General features: G+C 36.1%; 1 protein-coding gene and 2 pseudogenes across 2 annotated transcripts in view; all 3 read left to right on the forward strand.

The window, feature by feature from the left end:
* Window positions 1-25,330, forward strand: part of ROCK1 (Rho associated coiled-coil containing protein kinase 1) — a 145,852-nt gene extending 120,522 nt beyond the window's left edge. For both annotated transcript variants that reach the window (XM_075533091.1, XM_075533092.1), the window contains 8 exons: window positions 3,770-3,958; window positions 5,271-5,430; window positions 12,330-12,400; window positions 12,619-12,707; window positions 17,129-17,207; window positions 17,379-17,640; window positions 18,673-18,880; window positions 23,833-25,330. In XM_075533091.1, the coding sequence (XP_075389206.1) occupies window positions 3,770-3,958; window positions 5,271-5,430; window positions 12,330-12,400; window positions 12,619-12,707; window positions 17,129-17,207; window positions 17,379-17,640; window positions 18,673-18,880; window positions 23,833-23,836 (1,062 nt within the window). In that variant the 3' untranslated portion in view covers window positions 23,837-25,330. The remainder of the gene's footprint in view (window positions 1-3,769; window positions 3,959-5,270; window positions 5,431-12,329; window positions 12,401-12,618; window positions 12,708-17,128; window positions 17,208-17,378; window positions 17,641-18,672; window positions 18,881-23,832) is intronic.
* LOC142428037 (putative ATP-dependent RNA helicase DDX10 pseudogene) lies at window positions 20,029-22,494 on the forward strand (annotated as a pseudogene).
* On the forward strand, window positions 22,286-22,997 carry LOC142428038 (putative ATP-dependent RNA helicase DDX10 pseudogene; annotated as a pseudogene).
* Window positions 25,331-25,901: the final 571 nt, after the last annotated feature.

Raw genomic sequence — 25,901 nt, forward strand, 5'->3', positions numbered from 1 at the left:
AACAGACAACTACAAAGCAGCTCACGAGGACAAAATAAAGTATTACGATGAGATGTGCGAAGGCCTAGAGTTAGAAATCCATAAGGAAGAACACGTTCTCAAGAAATAAAATGCAGACATCTAGTTGCAATATTGAAAGTTTAAGGACAAGATAGTGAATGCATGCTTTGAAATCTAAAAAGTAGTACGTTGGCGTTGTATCCTCTCACCACACTTATTCAATCTGTATGCTGATCAAATAATTTTTAAAAACCTGGATTATATGAAGAAGAATACAGCATACGGATTGGAGGATATGGCTTACTAACAACCTGTAATATATGCAGGTGATGTAACCTAGCTTCCTGCAAGCACTTGCTTGCTGATAAAGCTCAAGAATTCCAGCCTTCAATATGGATTACAATGTAAAAAAACCCAAAATCTTCACAACTGGGTAACATGATAATTTGAGAAAAGATTGAGGTTGTCAAAGACTTCCTTTCTTGGATCCACAATTGATGCTCCTGGAAGTGTGTGATAGTTAGGGTTTTTGTCAACATGGTACCTGTAAGAAGATACGGGTGGAGTGACTCTGTCAGTCAGGTTGCAGCATGGTGAACTAATTTGGAGGTGCCACCGAGATAAATGGCTCTCTGTAGACAGACCACTCTCTCTCTCTTTGCCTTCAACTTCCTGCCTGTCATCTAGTCACTCAAAAACCTGCCAGAGCCCTGGAGATGCATCCCCTACCATTGGACCCACAAGCCTTTGTACTCACCAGCTGGTGATCTTCCTGTGTTTTGCATCATTACTTGTGGTTGCGTGAGACTGAAGAGGGTGTTATGGACTAGTATCAGACTTAGGGACTGGTCTCAGACTTAAGGACTTGATCTGGACTGGGCTGGGATGTTTTGTTAATATACAATTACTTCTTGATATAATGCTCTTTTTACACATATATGAATGTCACTGGATTTATTTGTCTGGTCAACCTGGCCTAACACAAAATATGTTACACCAGACCCCTTTAAAGCGTCAAAAAGCAAGGATGTTATTTTGAGACCTATGTACCTGACTCAAAGCCATGGTATTTTCAATTCCTTCATATGCGTGTGAAAGTTGGACACTGAGTTAAAAGCCCACATGCATTTGGTACTGGTGAAGAATACTGAAAATATCATGGACTGTCAAAAGAACAAACATATCTATCTTGGAAGAAGCTCAGTCAGATACTTTGGACATCCCTGGAGAAGGACATCGTGCAGGAGCAGCAAAAAAAAAAAAAAAGAGCAAAGCCCTCAACAAGATGGATTGACACCAATGCCTGCAACAATGGATTCAAACATAACAGCTGGGAGGAGGGCACAGCACCAGGCACTGTTTTGTTCTGTTGTGTGTAGGGTCGCTATCAGTTGGAACCAACTTCATGGCACCTCACAACAACAACTGCATTCTAAACAACCATCATAAAATACGTAAATTGGGGAAATAAAATTGAAGGAAAAATCCTTCAATGGCAGTTTTATGTATCTTTATACCAAGACAGAAACTATGAAGGGAAAGCTTGACATTTCACTGCATAAAAATTGTCTCTGAAAGCTGAAGCTGCATAAAGCTGGTTAAAATTGGGAGAAAAATGGAAGAAAATATAAAGAACATGAACAAATGCCAAAAAGAGAATAGGAAAAAAAATGTGTAATCATAAACAAAATGTGTAATCATAAACATGAAAAATATTCAATAAGCAAGAAATTATATATTAAACAATAGTAATGTTTTTTGGTAGCCACATTGGCAGATTTAACTAAGATCTTATGCCCCAGAACGTAAGAGGAAAGGTTCATCAATGTCTTATTAGAAAAGGAGCGCCCTGGTGTGTTTTAGGGAACCACTTTTTTGGGAACACCAGAATGAGGGAAATGGGAGGGCTGCAGAAGCAGATCCCTATACTTCATCCTCGATTATGGGCTATAGTACAAAGGTTTTCATTGCCAGGGGGCACAGGGTAATTTTCATTCTGAAAAGGGAGCAGTAGACCATATAAATTTGAGAACCTAAGTCAGTAAACTATAAGACCAGTGTAACAAAATAAAGAATTGTATTGTACATATTCTGTAGCCCAGTAGCACCACATTTAGGACTTTATTCCATATATGCAATATGATTACTGACATTTTTAATAATGAAAAAATTCCATCATCTATCAATGTAGTTCAATAAATATGTCATGATACATCCATATAATGGGATACAAAAAGACCATTAAAAGTAAATGAGATAGATTTATATGTACTGAATGGAGAGCAGTGTTTCTTTTAATATGTGATGTAGAATTAAATTTAAAAAGCAGGCTAGAGCAAAGAATATATAGCTTGATTCCATTTTTACTGTAAATGCCTATTTATATACATAGGGAAAGCTCTAGAAGGATATACAACTAACCAATTGAAAGCTTTTAGCAGAAGTGGCTTTTGAGGGGGTGATTTTACAAGCACTTTCGCTTTCTTCATAATATATCTGCATTTGAACTTTTAGAAATAAATACACGTTAGATATATTATTAGGGGAAATAAGAGTTCGATGATGTAAACTTTTACTGCATTTAAACCAGTTATTCAGGGAACCTCATCTCAGCTAAGGCCTAATCTATATCAAAATTATATTTTTTCTTGTTGTTTTTCTCTTTTTTGCATTATTACAGAGCATTAATATCAAGATGTACTGTGTTTCATAAAATATGTAGCTAATCTCATTTCTACAGTTCTGTCTCATTTTGAACATTTTTTTTATCTTCTGGCAAAAAGGGTTAATTCTAATGCCCTGCCCATTTACTTTTTCACTTTTCCTGCAGAAAAAAATTATATTGGGTCTCTTTGTCTATGTACTGTTATCTTGCATAATACCATCCCAAACTCTCACCCCTCATCCCATTTTCATTTTCTCTTTGCTTACCCAACTACTGCTTGTGTCTGTGGAAACATACATAACCATGTATGCAGAGTTCCAAAAACCTTTCCTGACCTACTCAAGTCTCAGATAGATACTGCTCCCCATCACCCTGACATGCCTCTTTCTTCTTACTTCCTCTGTATTGTCGTGCCCACTTGTCTGGCTCCTCCAGCACATCAGGATGTCTTTGAGACATAACTGTATTTTCTATCTCTTTTCAGTGCCTACATGGGTATATGCAGCATAATATGTTCTAGAATTTGTTGAATGATGAAGGGATTTTTGCTGACCTGTCTGGGTCTTATATTTTAAAATGAGTTAAGTCATTGAACTGTTGTGTGATATTTGGATTATTCCTCAAATAAAAGTGTTTATAATAAATAAGTCAGTAGTAGTTACTTGCTCTACTAGTTACCATATCCCAGACTTTACTAGATTCCCCTAATTTTCTTTTTTGTATCTTTTTTTTTGTAGTTAGTTCAAAGATCGTTTGTTGGCCTTTAGGAGTTTTCCAGTCTAGTTTTCCAGTCTAGTCTGTTGGGGCACCAGGCCATGGCCCCAAAGTCCACTTTAAGGATTCCCTGGGGACCTTCCCGCTCCATTCCCTTGCTGTTCCGCTGCACTCCCCCAGTGCTTTGCTTTGTGTGGTGGGATCAGGTCGAGCATAATTCCCACATTGTGTCCCTGGTGCTGTCCCCTGCAGGGCCATGGGTGATTCCCCTAATTTTCACAGACAAAAATAATCCTACTTTCTCATTTTGAAGAAAAATATATTTTAGTGGAGATTTAAATTGAATGACTCCAATATATATTCTTGTTAATCTTTGACTATTTTGAATAGGCGGTTAACAAGTTGGCAGAAATAATGAATCGTAAAGATTTTAAAATTGATAGAAAGAAAGCTAATACACAAGATTTGAGAAAGAAGGAAAAGGAAAATCGAAAGCTACAACTGGAACTCAACCAGGAAAGAGAGAAATTCAACCAGATGGTAGTGAAGCATCAGAAGGAACTGAATGACATGCAGGCGGTAAGATTTGAGAGATACTATGTTACTGAGTTACGTTCTTGACATTATTATATACTCATGTCTGTTATTGCTTAATCTTGTTTAGATTAAACTTTTAAGTGTAGAATGCATATTTTGGTTTTAGACTATATACTTTGAGCATTATTACTCTTATAGAAGCCAGAACCTAGAAAAATAGGACACAGGGACTCTGCTGTGTGATAGCCTTTGTAACTTGAGTGATTTTTACCCATTATCAACTACTTAGCTAGAAGCCTTACAATTCAGACTGAAACTAAGATATGGATAGTAAAATAAGTTGACTAGTTAGGGTAGAGGTTTTGAAATATCATGACTTATTCTCTCTAGTCAAGCCTAAGCTTCTCAGCAATTAAAGAATCAAGCTTGCCCTTTTTTTTCCCCTTCTTAATTTTTGGATACTCTTTGGAATGTTAATAATGGCTTAAAATTAACTGCAGAGTCTCTGATTCATAACACTGAAAGTCAAAAATGACTTCGTCACTTATTTGTTTACCATCCAAAGATATCTACCTTTTAGCTCAGTGATTCTCAACCTTCCTGCTGCTGTGACTCTTTCATACAGTTCCTCATGTTGTGGTGACCCCAACCGTAACATTATTTTTGTTGGTACTTCATCACTGTAATTTTGCTACTGTTAGGAATTGGGTGACCCCTGTGAAAGGGTCGTTACACTCCAAAGGGGGTCATGACCTACAAGTTGAAAACCACTGTTTCAGAATATTACATTTTGAGCCAGAAAAGGATCTTTATTTTTTTTTGCATATAAGAAAGAAATTTATATACGAGAGCAATTGAACATTGAGAAAACAGCCCAGTCCAGATCAAGTCAATAAGTCAGATATTAAATCCACATGTCCGATACCAATCTATAAAGTCCTCTTCAGACTCATGAAACACATGCAGTGCTGTCGAATGTAGAAGATCACAGGACAGTGGATAGAAAGTCTTTGGACCCAAAGGCATTGGAAATATCTCAGTGCTGGCAGTGGTCTTTATGTGGCTTCTCTTAACTTCAGAGGTCTGATTGCATCAGGGTAGGTCCATGTGGCTTGTCACCTGGATCTTTATTATTTTAATAAGTCTTTTATGCCTTCCTTGATTTTTAAAAATTATTTAAAGCAAGAAATAAAGGCTCTTATCCAATCATTTATTATATGTAGCAATATATTATTGAAGAAGAGTTTGCATTTTTATACTGAATTATTGATATAAACAATTTATTAGCAATTTAGATTTTTATGTTAAAAATTCTTAGAAATTGATTCTTTATCTTGATTTTTATCAAAAATAGCAATTAGTCGAAGAATGTGCACATAAGAATGAGCTTCAGATGCAATTGGCCAGCAAAGAGAGTGATATTGAGCAATTGCGTGCTAAACTTCTGGACCTTTCAGATTCTACAAGTGTTGCTAGTTTTCCTAGTGCCGATGAAACTGATGGAAACCTCCCAGGTAAGAATACTGCTATTCATTAGAGTAAGCTTAAATATGTCTTGGAAATTAATGTGTTTCTCTCCGTTGGTTTTCTGTGTCTATGTCCAGTAGTCAAGGCCTGATGACACTTTGTGCATTTTAGGAAAAGGTCAGTTATAAGCAATTACTCTTAAACTTAATTTAGGAAATTGTACTTCAAAAGAAACCAGAAGAGGTATATGAATTTATGTTGAGCAGGAATAGCCCCATAATGAGAGTCTAAGCTGCTGTTACACCTCTCATTATCTAACGAAAACTGCACATGTCTGTGTTATTCTGGGTTAACTAAAGAATCAAATCCAAGGATACTCATGTATGTATAGGAAGAGCTTTGTGTGAAAGAGTGATTGCATACTATAAAAATAGCCCCGCCCCGTCCAGATCACGTCCAAATCCTTGATATTAGCTCATAAGTCCAAATCTGGTCCATAAATCCTGCTTCAGACTCATGCAGTCATATGCAATGATATAAAATTCAGGAAACATATAGTGGGTGCAAAGTCTTGTGGATACAGCAGAGGTCTCCGTCTCTGGGTGGCTTGTCAACAGGAAGACAATGGCAGAGAGAAAGTTCCCAGAATCTTTCTGAGAAGGCCTTGCCCACAAAGAGGCATCATGAGGTTCTCACCTGATTGACAGGCTAGAATCGACCCCAACACGTATTTATCAAGTTGACATGAAATTATGTGACTACCACACTGTCTCCATGAGCAGCAGCTCTATGATTTTAAATGCTGAAACTTAGAACTGTATTACATATTCTTATATGTCTATGCATTTATAATTATATAACAAGAAGAACATAAAGTATATCTGTTAGGGAGCCCACATAGTGTAGAATGATAAACAATCATCAGACTTTTATGGTTGAAGTTTGCAAATGGATAAAAGATGGGAGATACAGTGAGTGACAAGGAGTCAAATGCAGAAGTTAGTGGCTAGATTTCTTTTTTTTTTCTGTGCCTTTTTTTCCAGTGGGGAATCAAATGAAAAAGAAACACATCCTCAGTCTATAGTTAAATATTGTGTGAGTTATGTAGTATATTTTATGTCTTTTTAACAGAAATGACGATACATATTACCAATCCAATTTAGAAACAAAGTGAATAATTATAAATATTAAAATGCACACTACAGGTTATAAATGGATAGATACACACACATTATGCATATATACATATTCGGCAGACACATGCATACATACACCTGGCATATTATGTGATCGTAGTTCACGGTTTGGAACCTGGGATAATACGATGTTAAACTTGAAAATAGGTTTTAATTAATAATCTATTACTTGAATAATACGAATAAAATGTTTTTTAAAAAAAGAAAAAAAATAAAGAAAGAAAATTTTTATGAAAAGGCATGTTTGATATTATAGAGATCTGTTTCAAGTTAAATCGTTTTTTGAGAATTTGATAGAAGTTTATCTATTTTAAAAATGTTATGCAATCTTTCTTGATCAAGCAAGTAAGATGCTAAATGAGAAATGAATTCAGCTCTTACTTATAAAACATGTAATTCCTGCCCTCATTTTGCATTGGTTAGCTTAAAATCAGATATCTGGTAAAGGAAAGAGAATTTCTTATTTCAGCTTTTAAAGTATTCCTTCACGTTTTCTTTTGTTTTGGCTTTCTAAAACCTCTTGCTTTGGGAACAACTTGTAGATATTCACCCTAGGTTCCCAAACTTATGTGCCTACGGCTGCCCCCTTTTCAGAAATAAAAAATATTCAGCATCCCCTGGCAATTAAAAAGTTTCATACTTTTTCATTTTCATGTAGCCCATCGTCCAGGAAAAAAGTTTAGCCTTCTTGGACCAATTCAGTGCCCCCAGAGGTCTACTATTGCTCTCTTTTAGGAAACACTGGTATATATCCTTATCAGTGACTCACTTTGGATTAAATAAGAACCTTCAGCTTCCAATATTATCCAGACAGCTTTCTAAAGTTAGACTTAATCATCAACAAGAACGGGAATATTTGTCCATATTCTCTCAGTTGTGGAAATGATCTGACAGTATGACTGCCCGCCAAAGGGCTTTCGTGGCTGTAATCCTTGCAGAAGCAGACCACCAATTCTTCTGCAGAATTACTGGGTGGTTCAAATCACCAGCCTCTCCGTTAGCGGTTGATTTCTCAACCACTGAATAATAAGAGCTCTTTTTACTTTTTAATGTTGGTTAAATATTCCCTCAGGTTATCTTTATTACTCCCATTTTTCTGTAACTTTACTTATTATAATGGCTTTTATGTGTCTTGAGTTTTTCTCTGTATTTTTTAAACTTTTCAGTAACGGAATCACTATTCCGTTTCTAAGTAAATGATGCTTAGGAGAGTTGAATTGAAAGAAAGAGTTGGGGAGCCTATAAAGAAGAGGGAGGTGGTGGATTTTATCCTCTATCCTGACGTAGTTGGGAATGCTAAGATTTTTATTGAGAAATTTAAGGATCTATTTAGATTTCATAAGCCTACTTAAAGAACAAACAAATCTGTCTTGGAAGTACAGTCAGATGCTCCTTAGAAACAAGGTTGGCAAGATGATTTCTTATGTATTTTAGACATATTATCAAGAAGTACCTAGATAAAGGACTTGCTAAAGAAGAAGGTCAAGAAAAAGCAGCTGCAACATTGGGCTTAAACATAGCATCAATTAAGAATGGTGCAGGGCCCAGGCAGTGTTCTGTTCTGTTGGTTCATTCATTGGCATCACTAAGAATCAGAACTGACAGCACCTAGTAAATACTGTAATTTTTGACTTAGTCAACAAGGATACGTTTAAATATCTCTGTGGGCTCCATTCTGAGAACATTACCTACACTAACTGTATGTTCGAGGGACCTTGGTTTTAAAGTTTTCAAAGTCCAAACCAAGTGAGAAAAATGTATAGCTGTTCTTTCTCTGTTGCTATAAAATGAAATCACTGAAGTATCTGTAATATTGAACCCTCTGAATTTCATATTGAAAGCAGAAACTAATGGATAATCTTATCACTTTTATTTTACCTCTTTCTGTATTATGTATTCTGTTGTAATTTGCATTAAAAAACCAAGCTCACTGTGGGTTTCCCAGAGACTGTAACTCTGTACGGAAGTAGAAAGCCTCCTTTTTCTCCTGGGGAGTGGGATGGCTGGTGGTTTTGAACAGCTGACCTTGCCGTTAACAGCCTAATGTGCAACCACTGTGCCATCAGGGTTCCTTAGTAAATTGAAAGTCTGTATTAAATTCACCATATACTAAATGCTTTAAAATGTTGATGGCATTATTCTTACTTTGAGAGTTACCTATCCAGAAGTCTCTTTTAGAGTTCTTGAAGGTAATGGCTAATTATTGATTTTCACTTAGTTCTGAAAATTATAAGTAGCCCCCAACTTATGATGGGGTTCCATTCTGATGGCTCCATTTTAAGTCAGTTCTGACGTAAATTGGATACCTTTTAAGTTTTCATTATTACTGCCTTTTACTATAATATCTTTATAAATGCAATCTTTTGCCATTGGAAGTTGGAAGTTTACATATAAACTTAAATGCACGTGTATTTTAATGTATACATGTGTACATTAAAAGTACATAATTATGAAAACTTAGCCCTAGAATCAGGAAGAGTTGGACAGTATTGGCACTTTTCGAGTTGTAGTACAAACTCTACTGGTGAGAGGTTCTGATCGTGAGGGTTAGACCTGGGAATGAGGGTAGCGTTTCTGGTCAGAAATGAGGGAGGGTTTTCTGTGTGGCCCTTTCCTTTTTTTCTTCATGTATTTTTCAAGAAGGTCTTACAACTTCCAGAATCCACTTACTAACTGTAGCAAAGTGATCAACATTTGAGGCCATGTTCAAGCAAATGAAGCTCCTGATTTAGTTGAGGAAAAACTCTAGCTAGTTCTTAGACGATAAAATTTTATGACAATTACTTTTCTTGCTCTTTCTTTCTTCAAAATCCATTAAGTCCTGATCTGCCGTGGTTTTAGAGCTTGCCTTTGTAGACAGTAAAGCTTGTCAGAGCTGGAACCTTTGTGTAGTAGAAACCTGTCAAACGAAGACAGCGCAGTGGGTGCTTATGAAGGAGGATTCGCCATAGAGGGTAATATAGGTAATGTTTTGATGAATATAAGCAGAAAATTTGTAAGGCTCGGAAAAACAAGACAGTTCCATCTAGGCTCTCACAAGTTTTCTGTATGAAGAAAATAAAATGGTACATACATGAATTCATATTTTAGGGTAGGAATGAGTCTTGGTGGCAAGAGAGAAAGAAGGCTTTTACTCTAGTAAAGAGTTAAAGTCTTGGAAGCTCCCAGGGGCAGGTCCACCCTCTTCTATAGAATCACTTTGAGTTGGAATCAGTTCAGTGGCAGTGACTGTGGGTTTTGTTGTTGTTGTTATTTTGGGAGGGTTTTTTTTTTTTTGAGGTGGGAATAAGGAAAAGAAAGAGAAGCAGGTGTGTACCATATATACTCGAGTGTAAGTCGCCCCAGATGTCAGCTGAGGCACCTAATTTTACCACAAAAACTGCATTAAAAATGTGCTGGAAAACTTGGCTTATACACGGGAATGTATGATATGTGCTTTTTAAATCTGTCATCAATTGGTTCAGCCAATTCACCAGAAGGAAAACTGAATTGCCATGCTATGGTTGAATTAACAAAAGTCTTCACATAGCCTTTGAGTTCTAGATTCCTTTACTTTGAATTTGAGAAAATATAACATCTGAGTTTATTTCGTTCATGAAATACCTTTGATAGATAAAATTCCTATAGAAACACTAAAATGACATAAATCTGAGCTTGACATTTAGATACCACATTGAAAATACATTTAAAAAAAACACTGGAAGGTTAACTCAAATCTAGAGTCAGAAAGTAGAAATACTTTTAGCATGCATCTTTGTATAGCAATTACTGGGCAGAAATTACTCTGGCATAGTCAATTTTACACACATTCACATATTTTGACTCTCAGTGAGAGATTACATTAAATGGATTTGGGAATAATACCAGATATTAAGACTACTCTTCCTTTGAAATATTGTTCATCCTAATGTTTTCCAATTACACATTGAAAATGAGAGTGGGAATTTTTGTCACAGAGATGAAAAGGAAATATATAAATAACTTTTTTTACTTCTATAGTATAAAATATTTGTAGATTTGTAATAACACGATCCTTCTGCATTTTATTTAAATGTAAAAATAGGGGTTTTTTGGCTTTTAACTTGAAACATTTATTTATAAGAGGTGCCTTTGATTGGCTAAAAAGGAAGATTTCAAAGTAATTAGACATTTATCAAGCACATATTGTATGCACCCCTTGCTATGGGGGATGCAAAGCAAGCCTTGGAATTGGTCTCTCCCATAGTACTTACCAAGGTCCTACAACAATTAAGAAATCGACAATTGAGAGAAGGGAGAGATCCATTTGAACTGAAGTGATTTTGTTAGTTCCTCCACTGTAGCAACAACAATTTAGATGAAATTGAGAATAACACAAGCAAATAAAGCTGTGGCATAGGGAACTAGTTGGAGCAGAGGGACAGTTGCCCCCGTTTCAGATAAGTACAAAGCTTGTGTGGAGGAAGAACAGTGTTGTGCTGTGGGAGCACAAACTCTGCAATTAAAGCTGCCTGCGTTTGAACTGCAGAGCTTGCAGTTAGGAATAGAGGATCCTTAGACAAGTCAATTCCCCTCCCCAGTTCTGTTAATCTGTAAATGGAGGGTGATAGGAGAACCTACTTCATAGGGTTATATATGAGAAACTTCTTACAAAGCACTTAAACAAATGTAAATGCTCAGTAAACATTCCTTATTTGATGTTACCTCTGTAAAACTGAACTATTTAACTTTTTATACTATAGAGAGGCACTGTTTTTATTAGGATCATGATTTCAGCCATAATATGTCATATATGCTTTAAAGTTGGATATTTTTCTATTTTTGTCTTATAAATATTAGATACAGAAAATACTTGAATACTCAAACCTGATATTACATTTCTAATGGACTCTTCCTTCCACCTTGCCAGATATTTCTAGTAATCACTTAAACATTACTTAAGACTATTATTAAATAAATACCTTGATTGAGTGGGTCTTGGGATTTCTAGTATGTACAAAAAGTTTAAAATTTTAACAGTTGACCAACTGAATTTTGTTTTGATTTTTACTATTTATTAAGTTCCAGTACCACACAGATGAAAATCTGCTTATACTTTTTCTCTCTAATTTGAGAAGAATTAACACTAGAATTATATACCACCACCATCCAACATAATTTGAGCAATATTGTTGATAATATTATGGATATTTTACCAAAAAGTTTATCAGAATATTGTCTTGAGAAGACACATAAAATGTTTGTCTCTTATTCTTTATATCCAGTTGATTCTGCCTGCATTCCTTATTTCTTTATCTTCTATTGTTATCTTCTGTGAGTAATAGGACACTTCTATACTTTTGCTTGCTCTTTCTTGTGTAAAAACCATGGCTCTGATTTGTTCCACTTGCTGCATAGGTTTTTGTTCTTTTTTGTGGCTAAATATTTGTATCTGAATGTTAAATGATTGCTAAAGTCATTATATCATATCCCATATGAGCTGCAGTCCATTTTAGTCTTGCCTGGCTCTTCAGGTTACTGTTACTTCATACTTTTATAAGTGAGTGCCAAATGATAATTTTATGGGAAAGTGGCTTGAAAGTTTGTCCTGCAATATTTGTATGGCCATTACAGTTAATTTGCGTGATTGAAGCATGAAAGAGCAAATGGTCGCACTTACTCATTTAGCTGTGTTCCAGTGCCTGTTGCTGCATGCTGTGAGACAACTCGTAATAGTGTTCCCTTTGCTGCACTGCTACAGTGAGGACTCACAAATACTGTCTTTGATTTAGAGTCAAGAATTGAAGGTTGGCTTTCAGTACCCAACAGAGGCAATATCAAACGATATGGCTGGAAGAAACAGGTACCGTCTGCTTCATTTTTTAAAATTGACGTTTGTTATATATTTTACTTTAAAGATAAAAAATTTAAATTAACTGCTGTCTTATTAGCGTTAATTTTAGATGGATGACAGTATAAACTAGACTACATGGCAAACACATATAATCTAATCATAACATGGTTTATGATTTTGAACCACGATAGTGTTCTTGTAACTCTTGCTCCCTTTTCTCCTTTCAGTATGTTGTTGTAAGCAGCAAAAAAATTTTGTTCTACAACGATGAACAAGAAAAGGAACAATCCAATCCTTCTATGGTATTAGACATAGAGTAAGTTGCCTTTTTTGTATTTTAAGTCAATTGAGTGTTCACTTACAATAATCAATTATTGTTAGCCTAACTTTTAATTAAAAGAGGCTTTGAATGATATCTCTATTTGTGTTATCCAAACAGTTCATGTTAACCATTTAGAAATATTTTCTTAACACAATTAGATATTACTTGATATTAAATCTTTTTCCACATGTGTGCAGGGAAATTTGGTATATTTTTATATTTGGTGTAGCTGTTCTAAAGACAAAATTTGATTATAAGCTTTTAGTGGTTTTAAGTTCAAACAGCATTTCATTTCTTCAATAACAATAATTCTGACGTACAGATAGAACAGATGAGGGTAGGAGAATGGGGGTGCACCCCCAAAAATGTGAGTGTGTGTGTTTAAAATATTTGTTTATGTGCATATACCTTTGCTTCAAATATATTCATGAATGTGTTGGAGCATATGGAGAAAAAAGTTTTTAAAACTTCTTACACAGATAAACCTCCTCCCTGGGGGATGGACAACAGAAAAGTGGGTGAAGGGAGACTCAGACATAGCAAGATATGACAAAATAATAATTTATAAATTATCAAGGTTTCATAAGGGAGAGGGGAAGTGGAGAGGGAGGGGAGAAAATGAGGAGCTGATGCCAGGGGCTTACGTGGAGAGCACATGTTTTGAGAATGATGAGGGCAACAAATGCACAAATGTGCTTTGCACAATTGATGTATGGATTGTAATAAGAGTTGTATGAGCCCCCAATAAAATGATTAAAACAAACGAACTTCTTACACATAGCCAAACACTGAGGAAATGAGGCCTGGGGCCTAAAATCTCAGGATCAGTGTTTGGGGAAACAACAAAGTCAATTAGCCTAGCAGATGGACAATATTCTACAGCCTACTTTGATTCAGAGTATCCACTGGTGCCTTAATAGCTCTTCAGTGGCCACCTCAAATGTAATTATTGGTCTCTCCCCATTAGGAAGAAAGAAGAATGATGAAAATTGAATGACACTTGGAAACAATTAGTCCAGTGCACTAATGGGCACACACAAAAACCAGTCTCCACCACCAAGAGCCCAGCAGCATTAGATGCTGCCTGGCTATCACTGCCAACTGACATGATCACATTAGACAGGTAGAAATATGTTGAACAGAACTCAGAATAAGAGATCACTGGTTGGATACAGAGTAGTGGAACCCCCTTAATAACCCTTATGTTAAATAGTCAACCATCTAAGATCCAAAGGGCAGTGTTTATCCACGGTTAACCAGAGGGTTAAGAAAGGAGAAAGAGAAACAGGAAAACAGGAAGTGGGATAGTGAGGGTATATTGAGATTGCTATGGATAATTTGAAACAAAATGTGTATGAATTGTTGAATGTAGAACTGATGATCCGCTCTGTAAACAAACCATCACATAATTCATAAATGTTTTAAACAAAATGTATAGGATTATTTAGCCATTAAGAAGAAAATGTAAATCTGTCTTTTAATAATATGAGATAGCTTCAAACAGTTTTTAGAAAAATAGAAATAAAAGATAATAGGATTTCCCCACAACCTTTTGCAACCTCCTCTTAGGTCCAAGAAGTCTGCAAAAAACAAGCACTGCTGCCTCTGTCATCTTAGGGAGAATGTATTGTGTAAAATAAGTCCCAGATTTAATTGAGATTACAGTCTAGTAATGGGAAAGGGAAGGTATATATAAAATAAAAAAATAAGTTTGATGCAAACTATCATAGTGTTGTTCAAGATAAACATAACCTTAAAATGAAATAGAACCATTCCTTTGGAATTAAACATTTTTACAGCCTAGTCAGATATTTTAAAGAATTGAACAAATACCAGAGAGTATGCATTAGTATATTTCCCAATTAAACAAGAATAGTTTTGAAAAATTGAATGATTAATGTAAGGCCAATACTACATAATCACAAATATGAAAGAAATTTTCTTTCAACTATTTAGTTATTAGTAGCTGTCTCTCACTTCCTGATGTCTTTAAAAATACTCCATTGCATCTAAAATACTATGTAAGATTAAATTTAACCAGGAAGGTAAGCTGCCAAGGCAGAGTACGGCATCCGGTAAGTTCATATCCGAGGAGCGTCTGTCTCGTAAGCAGAAGCAGACATCTTGCTCCCACAGTGCGCTTGGTGAGTTTGGACTCGTGCCCTCTCTGTCATTAGCACAACGGTGTCATCAGAGCTCCTCAAAAAACAGAGCAAACACCAGCGAGACCAGTTCACGAAAATGTCTGTTACCTGAGTGGTCTCCAAAGCATGCATTCATTCATTCATTTCACGATGAATGGGGTTTATTAAGGCTAAAAATGCTCAGGATACAGTTGTTTGGTCAGTCGTAACAGTCTATCTTAAAAATAATAACAGTTTCTTTGAAATATAATTAACATATATAAATCAAAAATTTATACCTACTAAAAAGAGTTGTATAATCATCACTACAATCAATTTTAGAATATATTCTTTTTTTTTAATATATTCTTTCTTACTAGCTACCCATTTCCCCCAACTCAATCCCTTTTTCGGATTTGGGTTATATACAAACCTTGGATCACACAGGTTAGCGTGCTTCTTCCATGTAGAATTAGTTGATATTTAATTTCTTTACAGTATCCTTTTAAAAAAACTAAAGCTACAGAATATTTTCAGATTTCACCAGTTGTTTTTTTTTTATTACCGTTCTTTTTATGGTCTGGGATCTCATATTACATTTAGGCCTTATAACACCTGAGTTGTCCCTTCCAAGCTGTGAAATTTTTTCAGGCTTTCATGACTGACCTCGTTGAAGAATATGGTATGATATTTTGTAGGATTCTAAAACTGTGAGTTTGTCTTGTGTTTTCTCATGATCCAATTAGTGCTATGATACTCTCAGAAGTGAGGGATCTGCTTTATTGCATTATACAAGGGGGCACGTGATACCAACCTGATTTATCACTGATGATGAAAACTACTAATCAGGATCACCTGTTAAAGGTGGTATCTATCAAGTTACTCTACTATAAAGTTTAACTTTACATATTTGTTCATTAAAAGCTAGTAACTAATTTATCAGTATTTAAAAATAGGTAATTCTTGTACTCAATTCAAATAATTTTTGTTTGACCAAAGTTTCAGAAGGTAATCTATGTTTTCTTCTAGCAACTTTATTGTTCTAGATTTTACAGTCAGGTTACGATTGGTGTAAAGTCAATGATCAATTTTTGTTTCTGCTAAGAGGTAGTGGTTAAAGATCATGTGTTATACCCCACCTCCACCCCCACTGTGGGTATATTGTTCTAGCACTGTTAATATTTTAATGTCTTGGCCTTGAAACCTGTAATCTGCTACACTGGAGCAATTGGTGGGTTCTAAATGCTAACCTTGTGACTAGCAGCTCAAAATGTAGCCCACTGCACTACTAGGACACATCTCACCGTAAGGGTCCCTTTCATGGCCACGGGAAACTCTCTCTTCCTCCCTTTGTAATATGTGGCAAGCACTCATCTATCTCTAATGAGACCTGGAGGCATGGTAGGATAAGGGTTGGACTGCTGACCACAAAATTGGTGATTCAAACCCACCATCAGCTATTCCATGGAAGAAACTTGAAGCTGTCTGCTTCCATATATCTATCTTCTCAATTCTTTGAGTTGTGTTTTGGAACTAACTACTTACAGTCTTAGAAATCGATATAGGTCATATGAGGCAGAACCGACTTGATGGCAGTGGGATTGGCTTTTAGGAATCATTCTCTATCCATGTAATATTGTTATGTAAGTGGAACCTTATGTGCCATCTGACATTGGCTTGTTTACTCAGTGTAATGCCCTGAGATACAGCCAGATGTAATTTGTCTGAATCCATTAAGTCGTATTCCACAGTATAAATGTACTACAGTTTGTTTAACTGCTCCTTTGGGTTATTTTTAATTCGTTTACTAATAAGACAGGTGTAAATATTCATGTACAGGTTTTTGTGTAAGGATGGGTTTTTTGTTTTTTTGAATGAATGTCTGGTAGAACAAATTGCTGAATGATATGGCGCATGTGTTTAATTTTGTAAGAACCTTCCATACTCTTTTCCAAATTGGCAACGCTGTTTACAGGCCTATTGGCAATGTGTGAATGATCCAGTTTATCTTTGTTGGTATTCGGTGTTATTGCTGTTTTTGCTTTAGCCATTCTGGCTTTAAAAGGTTTATGGAAAAGATAAGGGGAAATTCCATTATCTTTTCATTCCATTTTTTCAAGAACTTTTGTAAGTCCCCTCGTATTGAAATTTCATCTGGTTCTAATTTTCTTAATGGCTAATGGTGTTGAACATCTTCATATGCACATATCCGCTTCAGCAAATATCTGTTCATAATTTTTGCTGTCCATGAGTTTTTATAATGGCTCGTGTATCATGTTTATTTTTATTTAGTAAGCTGTTTCATGTTCGACCTGTAACCCAAGGAGATGTGTACAGAGCTGAAACTGAAGAAATTCCTAAAATATTCCAGGTAAGAATCTGAAATTATAATTTTAAAACACCTTTTATCTAAATTCTGAGTGTTATTTATAAATAAATGGAAAATGTTACTTTTAAAAACAATTTTCCCAGACTTTTATGTACTTGAAATTTGCATGTGTAGATTAATATCTTTTTCTCCCCTTAACACTTCTGAATCTAGATACTATATGCAAATGAAGGTGAATGTAGAAAAGAAGTAGAGATGGAGCCGGTTCAGCAAGCTGAAAAAACAAATTTTCAAAATCACAAAGGCCATGAGTTCATTCCAACGCTCTACCACTTTCCAGCCAACTGTGAGGCCTGTGCCAAACCTCTCTGGCATGTTTTTAAGCCACCCCCTGCCCTAGAATGTCGAAGATGCCATGTGAAGTGTCACCGAGATCATTTAGATAAGAAAGAGGATTTGATTTCTCCCTGTAAAGGTAAGACATATACAGGAATTCATTTTATAGCTTAAAACAAATTCAGCTTTAAATCCAAATAAATGAAGTTCATGTGTGGCATTTGCCTGCACTGACAGAGTAGAACTCGCCCACAGGGTGTTCTGGACTGTCATCTTTTAAGGAAGCAGGTTGTCTAGTCTTTCTTCCGGGGAGCCACTGGGTGTATGGATTCGAACCACTGTCTTTTTAATTAAGACACCAATTGTACCATGTCACCATTGTACCACCCGGGCTCCTTTGTTTGAAACTTCAAAACACAAAACAAAGAACCACTGCTACTGAATCCATTCCAACTCAGCAACCATAGAAAACAGACTAGAACTGCCCCCTGGGTTTCAAAGACTGTAAATCTTTATGGAAACAGATAGCCTCATCTTTTTCCTGCAGAGCAACTGGTACTTTTGAACTGCCGGCCTTGAAGTTAGCAACCCAATGCTTAACCCACGGTGCCACCAGGGCTCCCTTATTTTGACACACTAGTGGAACGCAAAGCACCTATCATTCTGCAACCACAGGTTTAGCTTTGAATTTTTAAGAAGATTGCTTCTTCATAGACACATTCAACTAAGAAACCGTTTTAAATTAGAAGAGTTATAGGCAAGTTCCTTGGGGTTCTCCCTTGCTTTCTCACCTCCCATTTCTTCTAGTTGCCTTCACTGCCTGGTGCAACATTGCGTCATGGGCAGAATTCCTCCTACTTTAGCAGCAATGACTGGAGGAAAGAAAAGAACTCTTTGTATAGCTTATTCTAATGTGTAAAATTGTGTTCTCTTAGTTCCCTCCTGGCTTCATTTCTATATTTTAAAAAACATTTATTTTATGTTATTTTTCTTAGATTATGGCTAATGTTTTCATTTAAAATTTTCAGCCTCGATTAACAAGACCGGGATATTGTCTGAGCTTATTTAAGCATACTAAATCTTTTAAGATCTTTAAAACATTGGAAAATTAGTCATTTAATAACTTCTAAAAATATTTGTTTTTAATTTGCTGGGTTTTTTTTTAACATAGTAAGTTATGATGTAACATCGGCAAGAGATATGCTGCTGTTGGCATGTTCTCAGGATGAACAAAAGAAATGGGTAACTCATTTAGTAAAGAAGATCCCTAAGAACCCACCATCTGCTTTTGTGCGTGCATCCCCTCGAACGCTTTCTACAAGGTCTACTGCAAATCAGTCTTTCAGGAAAGTGGTCAAAAATACATCTGGAAAACCTAGGTAAGGACTGAAATCAATATTTTTAACAATATGAAAGTGATTGGATAATGTCTGTTTAAAGTAGAAATCTAATTGTTCTTTTTACTAGATAGGGCAGCATTTGTAGCCCTATCTGACTTGAAATTGCCTTATAAATTAATTGACTCCTGTTAAAAATTTAATGCTTATTTGAACTATTGAAAATATGATATAACTCAAAAAAGAAATTTAATAATTTTTTTTTCATGTGTGTGTGTGTAAGAAAGAGCTTTATATACATGAGCAATTGAATATTGAGAAAACATCCCATGTGTCCGATATTACCCCATATGTCGATACTAGACCATAAATTCTTCCCTAGACTTACGCAGTCATGCAATGATGTTGAATGCAGGAAGATCACAGGCCAGTGGGTGGAAAGTATTGTGGATTCAGTAGCAATGGAAGCATCTCAGTGCTGGCAGGGGTCCCCACGTGGCTACTCCAGCTCAGGGCACTAGTGTAGTTCCATGTGTCTTGTCAGCTGCAATGTTTCCCAGGGAGTGAGCATGTGTCCCACTTCCAGAGAGCTATCTATTTCCTTAGCAGCTCCAAATGAGGCCATCAAGCTGCGACCTGATTGACAGGCTAAACTCTACCCCTTCTCTCTTAAGTCTCAAATTGAGAACAGGTTATGTAACTACCACACAAGTTGATTCTGACTCAGAGCAACCTTAAGTCCGCGTATTGTTTGCCCTTACAGTGTTTTCATGGCCATAGATCTTTGTCAAAACAGACTGTTACATCTTTCTTTCTCAGAGAGACAGGTGAGCTCCAATTGCCGACCTTTCAATTAGCAGAGTGTTTAACCATGGTGCAACCAGGGCCCCTAATGCAAGTGTAAACAAACTTAACCAATTGCTGTTGAATTAACTCCAATTCACAGTGACCCAACATAGGGTTTCTGAGACTGTACATCTCTATGGGAGCAGATAGCCTCTCCCTAATCCTCAGGAGTGGCTGGTGGATTTATACCATTGATCTTGCAGTTAGCAGTCCAAAGCTTACCCAACAGCATTATCAGTCCCTGATATTAAAAGTATCATATATAAAAATTAATGGGACCCAGTGTTTTACAACTGTGGTTCTGAGGGTGGATACTCTCGAAGTCTGGGCACTTTTCCCTTGAGATGTATATAACTGGCAGAGACTGCAATGGAAATGGTGTCCTCTTGGACCAAAGATTTGAGCAAAGTGAAGAAAGTTGAAGAAACGTTTGTGCAAAATTGTCGACAAACGCAAAAGCTCACAAAAGAAATTTAATAATTTTAATTAAATATTTTAAAATATAATTCTCTTTTAACTTCATTTTATTGTCATAGATTGATTTACATAGTACATGTTTTGGACTTACTGTTTGACCAACTTGTGGTTTCCATCTTTTAGATTTAAACAGATTTCATATAAAACTTTCCACTTTTTCTTTTTAGTTATGTTAGTATGCTTGAATCTCTGAATATAAGACTGGTGATCTACTCTGTAACCCTTCACCCAATTCACAATAAGAGGACTGAACAAAAAATATATTTTTTAACCTCTTCTTAAAACCAAATAGTTTAACTTAATTAGTAAAAAATGTCTACACTCAACATTATGCTGCTTTATGAATTAACGATATGTTATCAAATTGACAACAGCAACTCCAAAGATTAGACAGGAGCCGTAGGAGCCAGCGTGTTCTGTTCATGGGGGAAGAACAACTCAGAAAATGGGAGTGGGAATGGCTGTACAATTTGAAGAACATGAGCAATGAAACGGAATTGTCTATGTAAAAGCGGTTGAATTTTGTTATCTGTTGTGCATATTCTCAACGGCAATAGCAAAATAAACTTTAAAGTATTACTGTGAGCTGGAAGAAGGAGGCATATTTCCTTTCTATGTTAAAGGTTTGCAAGTAATCACTAATTTACAATGTATCAAGTTATAATGAAATGCATTTGTATCATTTATCAGCCATGACCTCACCTTTTAAACATCAGTAATAGCATGCACTGTACACAGTGTTGCAACCTGAAATTTACTGATAACCTCATGTCTGTAAATTTATATGTAATGTTTTCAACCCCTAAAGACAAACAAAGATAAGATTCATGAAAATATTAATAATAAAAGGCCATAATACTGGGTAAGTTCTTCCAAGGAATCAAGGGTTCAACATACATCCAAACTGATTTATGAAAAACTTGTTTGAATAAAATCTAGTGTGAGCCAGGGGCTACCTGTGCATGGTTAAAATATTGCCAAACTACCTGACCATTGGCAGACAACAATACATTTGCCCACAAACTATATCTACAGTTTTGGGGCCTGATCATATATATGTCCTCATTCTTTTAAGGACTCTTTACTGAATTTTGCCCTTAAGCAATACTCTTCACTACTGATAATGCAGCCAGAGGGTTGGATTTCCCAGCTGTGAATTGGGTACTCCAGTTTGATTGTCCAGAGGCTGCCAACACGTACATTCACAGAGCAGGTAGAACTGCCAGGTGCAAAGAAGATGGTAAAGCTTTATTAATTTTGCTTCCTTCAGAAGAAAAGGGTTTGGTGCAACAGCTTCTCAAGAGAGTACCTGTGAACGAAATAAAAGTCAATCTAGAAAAACTTAGAGATATCCAGAAAAAAACTGGAATAATTTCTAGCCCAAGATCAGGAGTGAACAGAGCACAAAGGTGCTTCTTCTCCTGTATATGTTCAATATATCTGATGAAAGATAAAGTAGTATTTGATATGAGCAAGTTGCCTCTACTTGAATATGTATGCCCTGTCTCTTGGTCTTGCTGTGGCACCACAAATAAGATTTCTTCAGAAAATGCAAACATTCTACCAAAGAATTGTCAGACAGCCCGACCAGTGAATCAGTGAAGCCCAGGGCAGGGCTGCTGCCCTCCCAATGATGAAATGGAAGAGTTTAGAGCTTATTTCAGTGAGAAAAGGTTGTCCATCCTTCATAAAAGTGGGGAAATCAGAAGAAATGGAATACAGACTTGCAAATGATACTCGTGATGGAGAAAAGAGGAAAAAGGAGGTGCAGAAATAGAAGAAAAAGTTGAAAACCAAAAGGTTCTCAAACTGTTTCTAACTCCCGTGAAACAGAAGATCAAGGAAGTACCTATGCAGTTCATGATGAAGCTGACATTTTATTAGGGGCTCATACAACTCTTATCACAATCCATACATACATCAATTATGTAAAGCACATCTGTACATTCATTGCCCTCGTCATTCTCAAAACATTTGCTCTCCACTTAAACTCATGGCATCAGCTCCTCATTTTTCCCCTCCCTTCCTGCTCCCCCCTCCCTCATGAACCCATGATAATTTATAAATTATTATTTTGTCATATCTTACACTGCCCTACGTCTCCCTTCACCCACTTTTCTGTTGTCTGATGCTGATTTCTTTAAGGTGAAGTGATGCAATGTGTTCAGGATGGATCTTAAAGCATTACAGAACAAAAAATCTCCTAAATACAGTAGCAAGAAAAAAGTAAAATAGCAGAAGCAAAGAAAGTAATGAAGAGAAATTTTAAAGTGAGTAAGAAGATAACGTTACTGATGAAGGAGAGTTGGTTCAATAGTGGCCACCATGCAGAAATCCATGGTGATGACTACTGAGGAAGAGGACGACACTGGTGCTCTCAGCTTAGATAAAGCAAAGGGAAAGCTCCAGGAAGAGAGTAAATTTGACAGAGAAGATGTAAGAAGAAGACTAAGGCAACCCCCTGGGGAAGATGGAAAGAAAAGGAAGCCCGAAGAGAAGCCAACCAGAGACAAAGGACAAAGAGGAAGAGGACTCCTTTCTGGATTGGAGTGATGATGATGATGATGATGGGTTGGATCTCAGCGTGCTTCCGGATCCTGACAAGAATAGAAGAGGCTCTGAAAATTCGGACAGTGAAGATACCGATAATAAAACTAGTGACACCAAGAAACAGCAGGGATTGAGGAAAGGGAACAACGATGAAGTAGAAGACTCGGGACCACCCAGCCGTGATGGAAAGAAAGTCCAGGGTGAGACCTAACAACCGTTGGACACAGACCTGTCTTTAACAGAGGACAAAGAGCTTGTGTTACATTGACTGAAAAGTCAAAGCTAACCGTGCCTTGCTTTTGTCTTCTTCAGACTGTCACATGTTATTGGGGGCAAGACGTTGGAAACGATTGGCTTTTGGCCACCTGGGTTTGACGAATTCCATACCCAAAGGGCTCATTTTCAGATTGGGTGTGCAAGGCCCTTTCACAGAACATGCTTTATCAAACAGTTTACTCAGAGGGAGGGTAGGTAATAAAATGTGCTAATCACATTTCCAGCATGTGCTCTGTTGGACTTCATCATGACTTCACACAGCTTGTTGCTGGAAAGACTTCGTTTGTTTCACTGCCGAGTTCCAGAGCCTTTGTTCCACTGTTAGAAATTCCTGTCTTGCTCACTATTCAAAAATTTCAATGTGATTTTAAGTAAAAGTGCTCATAATCTTGCTGTATTTAATACCTCTTAAGCAAGATTGTTTAAATTTAATAATCACTTTTAAATCACCTCAAAGGGGGAAGAAATTAAAAATAATTCTTACCAAAAATGTTCACTCTAGTGTTATTTATAATAGCAAAATTTTTTAAGCAATCTCAAATCTAACAATCAAGAAAAGATTAAATAAATTATGATACAAGAGAGCTTCAAATAGTTCAGGGGGAAATATTGTTAAAAGGTAATAGATTATTTTCACGGTTCTCTGAAGTGCCCTTGTATTCTCACCTGTTAGGGTGTTATATAGCCATTATAAGTTATACTTATGAAGAGTTCAGTTAGATCTGTAGAGTAAAAGCTGGATACTAACGTTATTTAAAGTATTGGTTTAACTGTATAAAATACATTTAAAAACTTAATTTTCTTTCATACATTAATTTTTTCCCTTGTTTTTTTTCCCCCAACAGTTAACCACGTCTGAGTGCCTTGTGGAATTTTGTGGGATGCCACCTGATAAAGCAGGCTTCTCTAACCATGCAGAGCAGACAGGCTGTTCCTTTGACACAAATATCACAGGCTTCAGGGTTAAGATTGCTGTTCTTCTGTCTTTGCTTTGGCACAAAAGCACACTGAGGGTTTTTTATTGCGGGTTTGCCTACAGGTAGATTAGATTAATTATGACTATTTAATGCAAGTACAATTGGGGGAAAAGCTTAGCTAGATATATATTTTTTTAAAGGTGCTGCCTTTTTGAATTTTTAAGAAAATAGAAAATGCCTGTCAGACATGATAGAAAAGAGTTTTCCTCAGCTGAGTGCGAGGAAGAGACTTTCCCTTCCAAGTGGAATGGCCATCATGATCAAGATCAGCTCATGGAAGGAGTGAAGAAGATATCTCAAAATGAGACCAAGAGAAGCTTGTTGATGTTGTTGTTTTTAAATGACTTTAAGTTTTTGTGCTCTTGTAAGACTATATACAAAACTATTTTTAAAAGCAGTGGCATCACTTGAACTTCAGTGCCCTCACTGTTGAAATGAAAAGCCTTACTGTTGATTGCCCATGGTGGACTTGATGGAGAAATTAAATATTTTATTTACATTATGCTTTACAAAATACTGTATGTTTTTCCGCAAGTTTGTAGATTGGGAAATGGGAGAAGAAGAAAAAATTACATTTAATCTATGCATTTTTGCCAAGCCATACTGAATTATTTTACTACTAGAGACATTAGAAACTAACTGTACAAAAGAACCAAGTTTAAAAGCATTTGTGGGTACATCATTTCTATAATTGTATAATGTATTTCTTTGTGGTTTTAAGTGATAAAGACATTAAGTTAACGAACCTATTAAAATGTATGCACTGTTTGAAATGTAAATTATTCTTAGAACACTTTGGGAATTGCATTGCCTTTCAGTGCCTTAATTTGAGAGAATTGTCTTCCTGCCATAACTAAGTATAGAAATTTCAGAAAGGATATTTTTTAAAATTATGTGTCGATGAAATTTTCATAAATGATTGGGTTAATTTAAAATATTTAAGGTTGGTAGGACTGTCATAAATGGAGTACAATCTTTGAATCAAACTACCTGTCACATAATGAATGATCTGTAAAAAAGGTTGCACAAAAATATAAAGAAAATTATGGCAGTACATCTGTGCTGTTTTCCAGTTAACATAGGAATTACCAGATAGATACTGTTAAACTCTTGTTCACTAACAAGAGTTAATTCATATGGGCAGTATGATTTATTGTTTATTTTTTAACCAAATACCTCCTCAGTAATTTATAATGGCTTTGCAGTAATGTGTATCAAATAAGAAGCACTGGAAAACGGAATTCGTCTCTAGGACGATATGCATGTTTCAAGTGGTATTGAAAGCCGCACTGATGGATATGTAATAATAAACATATCTGTTAATATGCTAATGACTCTGTGCTCATTTAATGAGAAATAAAAGTAATTTATGGATGAAATACCTTGAATAATGGCTGCTATGGTGTTTTCTCATGTCTGAAATGAGTATGAAATATGTTCCAAATTCATCTGACTGTACAATTGTTTATTAGATTTCATAAAATTTTAAAGGTAAAACTCACTTTAGGTTCTAAAGCCTATATAGTTCAAAGAAAAAATTGGCTAACACCCTTTGCAACATACTACTACATGAGTCTTTTGTATTTCTGCACATCTTGTAAAGAGAGCTTCTGATCACCATTGTTTCAGAGTATCATTTCAAGCATGTTTGTTAGTGAACAATCTGGGAAAATAGAGGGGCTCCCTCAAGAGGATGACAGATTTGTTTACTACTCTCTCCAGGACAAGAGTTGGACAGGTTTGAGCCAATTACCAAAGTTTCTCCAGTTTTATACTTGGCTGTACTGAAACTTCCAGAACCTCAGGCCCTGTGTAATTCTGCATCTCAAAAACCCACTCCGGAAAAAACAAAGCCAAAGAAAAGCCCCACTCCGTGGAGCCAATCTGACTCATAACAACCCCACTGGACAGAGAACTCCTTACTTTTTCTGACTGTA

Source organism: Tenrec ecaudatus, chromosome 15 (genome assembly GCF_050624435.1).
Source record: "Tenrec ecaudatus isolate mTenEca1 chromosome 15, mTenEca1.hap1, whole genome shotgun sequence".
In the NCBI taxonomy this organism is placed as follows: Eukaryota; Metazoa; Chordata; class Mammalia; order Afrosoricida; family Tenrecidae; genus Tenrec; species Tenrec ecaudatus.